General features: G+C 33.6%; 1 protein-coding gene across 6 annotated transcripts; it reads right to left on the bottom strand.

The window, feature by feature from the left end:
- Positions 1 to 1,273: 1,273 nt before the first annotated feature.
- LOC136200765 (uncharacterized) lies at positions 1,274 to 5,022 on the bottom strand. Of its 6 annotated transcripts, none has more exons than XM_065991197.1 (10): positions 4,761 to 5,022; positions 4,405 to 4,566; positions 4,037 to 4,121; positions 3,854 to 3,946; positions 3,733 to 3,779; positions 3,591 to 3,662; positions 3,377 to 3,440; positions 3,087 to 3,251; positions 2,038 to 2,115; positions 1,274 to 1,432 (listed from the first exon to the last, which is right to left on the bottom strand). In XM_065991197.1, exons 4-9 carry the CDS (start codon positions 3,872 to 3,874, stop codon positions 2,077 to 2,079), a joined length of 408 nt encoding a protein of 135 aa, XP_065847269.1. In that variant the 5' UTR covers positions 3,875 to 3,946; positions 4,037 to 4,121; positions 4,405 to 4,566; positions 4,761 to 5,022; the 3' UTR covers positions 1,274 to 1,432; positions 2,038 to 2,076. The 6 variants fall into 6 exon arrangements, with proteins under 6 accessions (XP_065847269.1, XP_065847268.1, XP_065847270.1 ...); XM_065991196.1 differs by having other exon boundaries at positions 4,678 to 5,022; XM_065991198.1 differs by having other exon boundaries at positions 4,037 to 4,116; positions 4,405 to 5,022.
- Between the last annotated feature and the right edge of the window lie 1,719 nt (positions 5,023 to 6,741).

The raw sequence follows: 6,741 nt of genomic DNA on the forward strand, positions 1-6,741 counted from the left end.
AAATATTTTTAAAAATTCATATTTTTATTTAGCGTAGATTTGATATATCACTATAAGAAAAAACGGTAATTAGCAACCAATATTGGAAACCAAATTAAAATTGGTTGCAATATTGCAACCATTATGGTTGCAAAACATTGTCATTGGTTGCAAAGGCGAGAAGTAGATTTCTAAATACATTTGCGACGAAAAATATGGTTTCAAAGTTCTGTTGGTTGTAAACATTGCAACCAGACCCGTCTCAACATATATTTTCTGGTTGCAATTATATATGCCCAAAATTTCAATTTTATTAAACCAAATTTAGAGAACAAAACACTTATTCATAAACCTAAATCCCATTTATCCAAGCCAACGGTTAGGGCTATAAATGAATCGAGTCGCTATTATGCATTGTTCAGTGTTCGGCTCGATACAAGTTCGATCAAGTTTGGTTCAATTTCTAAAGGAGCTGCTTGCAAATATGATTCTGAGACTTGAATTTTTTTTTTGGTAGAAAAAAGTTTAGGTAAGAGTAGGTCTACCCACTCCCAAGGTCAGGGCAAACCACAGACCTCGATGAGGGTTTACAGTGGAATTTACAGATCACCTACCAATGAGACTTGATTTGAGTATTACAAAACTCGATTTCAAAACTCGAAATCATATTTGGTTATGAACTAGTAAATAAATTCATTAACAAATATATAACCAAGTTCAATAAAAAAAACTCATAAAAAAACTTTAATTTTTATAGGTTTCTAAATCAAAACTATATTATTTTAAGTTAATAATATTGTTTATATTTAATACTCTAATTATAATTTGATATTTCTTTTTCAAAAAAAAAAAAGAATTTGATATATTTGAGTTAAATAATATTATACTAACACTTAATAATACTTATAAATTACTTAGTATGTATTCCGTGTACCCAGCACTACCTATTTTTTTTTTAAAAAGTAGTATTATTTTATAATTTAATATATAAAAGAGTAAATTAATATTATAGGCACTACAAAAAAAACACCTTTAACGACGGTTTTCTTATACAGTAGCGACGGTTTAAACTGTCGCTATATATATTAGCGGCGGTTTTAAAAACCGTCGGAAAAGTGTTGTCATTGCGGCTGTTGCTACATTTAGCGATGGTTTTACAACAGCGTCGGGGTAAGGTTTTTTATTAGCGACGCCTCCTAATGGCGGTTTAAACCGCCCCTAGAATCGATTTTCAGGAAAAAAAAATTACTGACAGAAAATCGGTCGGTAATCTGTTATAAAATTTTGGTGCCCAAAATTGAATTACACAGTCAAAATGATTTATGATCAGTAATACCATAGATCTGATACAAATTTAAATTTAGTTCCCAAATATAAATTGTGCTTTCCATTTATCTGATTCAAAAAAATATTGATTCACTAGTGTTGCGGAGTCTTGAATATGCCTTTAGATCTACAAAACAAAAATCAAGTCAAGAAATGCAACGAAATAAGAAGAAGAAGTAAGGCTATGGAAGAGCACCATGCAAATTTGAAATGTAAGGCTATTAAAGTACTTGGCCTAATAAAAAAACATATAGAATAAATTGAGATTGGCTAAATCAATCACATAAATGCACAAAAAGAAGCAAATTTAGGCATACAAGCAAACCTTGAGGAAAAACAAGGGCCCACAGTCATATATATCTCCAAGCACTTCTCAATCACATGAAAATGGTCAAATCATTGAATAGAGACCAAAACCTATGAAGCAAGCAAGAAAACTAGATCTTATGTGTTTTCTACCACTCATCATTGAATATGCAACTTTCATCTTTCTCAATTTTATTTATGTGTTTTCTACCACTCATCATTCATATTATGTTCAAATGGAGTGTACAAATTTATATTCCGTCAAGGTTTATTTCAATTAGATAACATTTCATAAAATACTAAGTAATTCAATTAGATAACATTTCATAAAAGGGAGTAATGAAGAACGAAGACACGTTTACAATTCCCACTCCCTAAAAGTATGTAAACAGAACTGGCAGAACGAGATAGAGAGAGAAAGCTTACTAATTGCCGATACGCTCTTCAGGCAGCCATGACAGAGATTTAAGTTTCTCCTCCACCTTTGAAAAGTTCTCCAGCAAGCTGCAGGATGGCAAACACGAAGAAGAAGAATGAGAATCAATTCAAATCACATATTATAAAAATTGAATTGCATAGAAGAGAAGAGCACTCCACTTATCAATGTTAAACTTTAGATAGACCAATATACCATGTAAGAGAATTTCATATTCATGACATGATAAATGATATGTTATATTTGCATATGTTTCTCCACAACCCTGTTTTGTAGTGACTATACTTTGGATATAATCCACCTTATAATTGAAATAAGGGAAACTAAAAAAAGAGATGTTAAGCTAAATTGCAATAGAAATAAGTGCATGCAAATCACAAGTACGGGTTAAATCTCACCGACTGTCACTTAAGTTCGAACAATGTCCCAATAAGATTATAAAAGTTTATCTTGTATCAATAAAATAACTCATCTTTACATTTCATACCAAAAACGTCACTTTTGAACATTTTCAGGCCAAATTCTCGCCGGACTAGAACCTTAGTCCATTTAACCAAACCACATAAGCACCAAATGTATTAATTTACTGCCACACAGCACCCATTTGTTCACCTAACTACCCTAGCAAATGGGTATCACGTGGCACAGCGCTTGCATCGCCTGGTTGAATTGACTAAACATCCTAGTCATAATTGCCAACGAGAATTTGGTATGAAATGTCCAAAGCGACTCTATTGGTACAAAATGCAAAGATGAGCTATTTTATTGATACAAAATAAGCTTTGTGAACTTACTGCCAGATTGTCCAAACTTAAAGTGATCGTCAGTGCAATTTACCTGTTATCTTTAGGCTAATCCAAGATGAAGAGAACATAAACTCAAAGACTACAATTGATTGTAAAGTGACATGCTGCAGATGGAGATATGTATAAAGTTCAAAAAATTTCAGCCAAGAAACGAAGAGTGTTTACAGGTTCAAATATTATGACTAAACAACATCTAAGAAACTAATCAGAATTATACGGATGGATAGGCTTACCCTGATATTAAATTTCTTTCTGATCTGCGTGCGGAAGAAACCCAAATACATTCCTGTTGAAATGGTGAAACCAATAGCTATATAGAGAAAGCAAGGCGGTCTAGTGACCATGAAAGTAATGTAGTTAAGAAGGGCTGTAAGAGCAATAATGAAATATACGGTTCCCTGCAAAATCAACACTTGCAACTTTCACGTTTCTCTTAAAACAACCTATATTAAAAAAGGTTCTGACTTCACCCTACTCAGCTCTTGAAACATCAAAGCCTAACTAACTGAATTACAGAATTTACCTGAAGAAAACAAGCCCCAAAACCAGCACGTCTCATGTTCTTCCCGAATCTGTAGCATGGACAACTGCAATCAACACCAAATTAATGTTACTCCCCCAAAAGTTCAAATTGTTACTCAAAACACAAAACCATAATTGAAATATGAAACTGAAGCAGACTGAAGTATCAATCATCCATATAACAAAACAGCAGATGTTGGAGATGTTTTGCTGACATTTCTCTTACAAGATCATCAACTACGTACAAGATTGTCCTACTATGCCCACTCAACCCTTTACCCTTCCATCTGCCAAATCAAACACTAATAATTAACAACTCAATTACATAATTTGTTTTTAAGCAATAAAAGATTGTACCTTTGAATTGCAGAAGTGAGGTGATTCAAATAATGTAGAGAAGCTTCCTTTGAATTACATACCAACATTAGCAAAACTTTTAGTTAAAATTATAGGTCATATATAAAATACACTTCCCTACCTGAATAAGTTTTTGAATCATATCTCTTGCACTTGCAACTTCTATCTCCTTGAGATTCTCTACATAGATACCTTTCTTTGCATCTTCCCTTATCTGTACATTTTACCACACATTAAGTTGATAATAGTGAGTAAACTAATGAAAATTAATATATGCAACATAAATAGATAGATGGCTATGTACCTATTGAGAGCAAAACACCATCTTAAGTTGTCTTCAATTTCTTTTTCATACCAGCAAAAGTTGTATCCCTTATGAATGGGCTTTTCTATTGATAATCCCATTAGAACAAGAAATGTCACTCATTTTTACTAGATAGAAATAGTAGAGCTAGGATGCAGCAAATGGAGAAGATGTGTAGGGAATATAATGGAAGAAGTGGCAAAGTAATCGATAACAAATTATATAATTTTTGAATTGCTAATGCTATGAAATGAAGAGTATTTCTTCTATGAGATTGGGGACTCATATGCTTTTTACCTATGTAATTATATTAGCATGAAACATGTAACCAACTATATATGTAGATAGATAAACAATAAAGTAATAACCTGAGTTGGGAGGAGATTAGGTTGTGTATGAGCCTTGATGAAGTAATCGGAACCCCATCTAATAGCTCACAAAGTATGACCCATTTGATCTAATTGAGTGATCTCCTTCCTGAAATCAACAGCTCCCCAAGCTAACATTAAGCCCAAACTTCACATGATCTCCTGCATCATAATATCCTTCTACCAAGTTCACTTGTTCCACCCTCCACAAAACTTACTTAATCTTATACTATAACAAAATTTAATATATTAGGCAATTAATTAATTAATTACCACTACACTTTGGAATGGATAGGACATAACAGAATCAGGGTTGAACAAAAACGACAGAGACAGAGATCTATCAGAGAACTCACGAACGGAGAAAGGTGGACGGAGAAGGGCGAACGAAGAAGGGCGAACCACGAACGACGAATGGTGAACGGAAAATGGAAGTTTAAGGAACGACAGAAGGAAGTCTAACAATTGGCGAACGAAAAAATGGAAGTTTAACGAACGGCAGAAGGAAGTCTAACAATCGGCGAACGGAAAATGGAAGTTTAACGAACGGAAGAAGGAAGTCTAACAATCGGCGAACGGACAATTTTGGAGACCGCACGATAGGAGATACCAAGAATGAGATTAGGGATTAGGGATTTCAAAGATCGCGTAACCTCTGGAATTATATTAGTATGGGCCAATTAATATTTTGGGCTTTTTTTAATTGAGCCCATGAGACAGTTTATAAAACTGTTGTTATAAAGTGTTGCTAAAGGTTCTTTCAAAAAAAAAAGTGTTGCTAAAGGTCTGTTTTTTTGTAGTGAGGGTTTTGTCATTCTTATCTCATTTCCGCCTCCATCCTGTGTATCTTCCTTCTTCCTCAGTTTTCCATTTTCGCGTCTACTAACTTCTTCAATCCTCCATCTCTGGTCGACCGCCAAACCCGCTTTGTCTCAGCTCTCCATCTCTTGCCGACCGCCATAAAACTCTTCGCCTCAGTTTTCCATCTATGGCCGAACGCCATAACCCTCTTCCCAGTTCTCCATCTCTCACCAATCGTGAATCGCCTCAATTCTCCACTGGTCACCTCATCAGAACTCGTCATCTTCATCTTTTTATTTATAGATCTGTCTTAAATTACCGTACAAAAATCCAGTAGAAAAATTAAAGTTCTAAATTCGAACTTTTAACTCTGCTTGAACTTGTTTATCTTCCTCTCTTTAGCTCAAAAATCTTTATTCAACTTTCATCTTAATTTTATAGAAAAATTATGCATTATGGTTACGAGTTAGAGTCTATTTTCATTCTGGTTTGTCTTATAAAGCTAGATTATTGTGTTTAGATTGCAGAAAATTGGGGGATTTTCACCAAGGGTGGCGATTTCTAAATTGCAATTGGTCAATGGTGGGTTTGTTTTTTGTTGGCGAATATCTGGAGTCTTTTGGTTAATGGTGGAATTTTTTCAAAATGGTATGTCATGCAGCAACATCCTAATGTGAATTTTTTTCTGGAGTTCCTTCATTTCCTTGTTTGGTCTTCTCTACAACTGAAAATGAACAATTTACCCCATGAGGTATTTCAGTTAAAAGATTTTAGATTCACTTAGGCCAATTGTCCATAAAGTTATCTTTTGAATTTCTTCGATTGCTTTGTCAACATGAGAAATTTCTAATTGTATGATAATGTCATATGGTAATTCAATCCTTGATAAGGAAAAACATTTTGCTACATGCTCTCTGAACTCATAACTATTTGGTCAATGTATGATAGTAAGGTATGTTGCTACATGACTTAAGTTAAAAATATTGGTTGCTACATGACATTATGGAGAAAATTTTTCAACTGAATAATTGTAAAAATCTTCATGCAAGTTCATGTATCAACTTTTGTTCTTTACATATATATCCATTAGCATTCTGATCTTTTGCTCAATGTATTTTTAGCTCAACTGGTACTTAATGATTGTAATTTATCATATTAAGAATCCCTTTCTATAAGTTTTTTTCATGGTCTTCAACTTATTCTTTAGCATATAAGTTGCTTTTGCAAATGCTCTGGAGCATACCATTGAAGAGGAAAAAATTACTTTGACTTGCATGTGAAACTTGAAGTATCTATGCCTTTTGAAATAGTGCTGCATACTTTTTATTCTTGTGTATTGTTTTTTTTTTTTAAATTTCAAGCTTAATAAAGTAATGAGCTGCTCTGCCATCTAGATTTTTTTTGAGACTTTTCTTTTTCCCCATTTATTTATACCAGTTATACTGCCAAGTTTTCACTTTATGGTATACTAAGATGCTAGATGAGCTGGGCGACTAGCAATGGCTCTTCACGACTCCTCGTATCCCATGAGAAGTT

This window comes from Euphorbia lathyris, chromosome 7, assembly GCF_963576675.1.
Source record: "Euphorbia lathyris chromosome 7, ddEupLath1.1, whole genome shotgun sequence".
Classification (NCBI taxonomy): domain Eukaryota; kingdom Viridiplantae; phylum Streptophyta; class Magnoliopsida; order Malpighiales; family Euphorbiaceae; genus Euphorbia; species Euphorbia lathyris.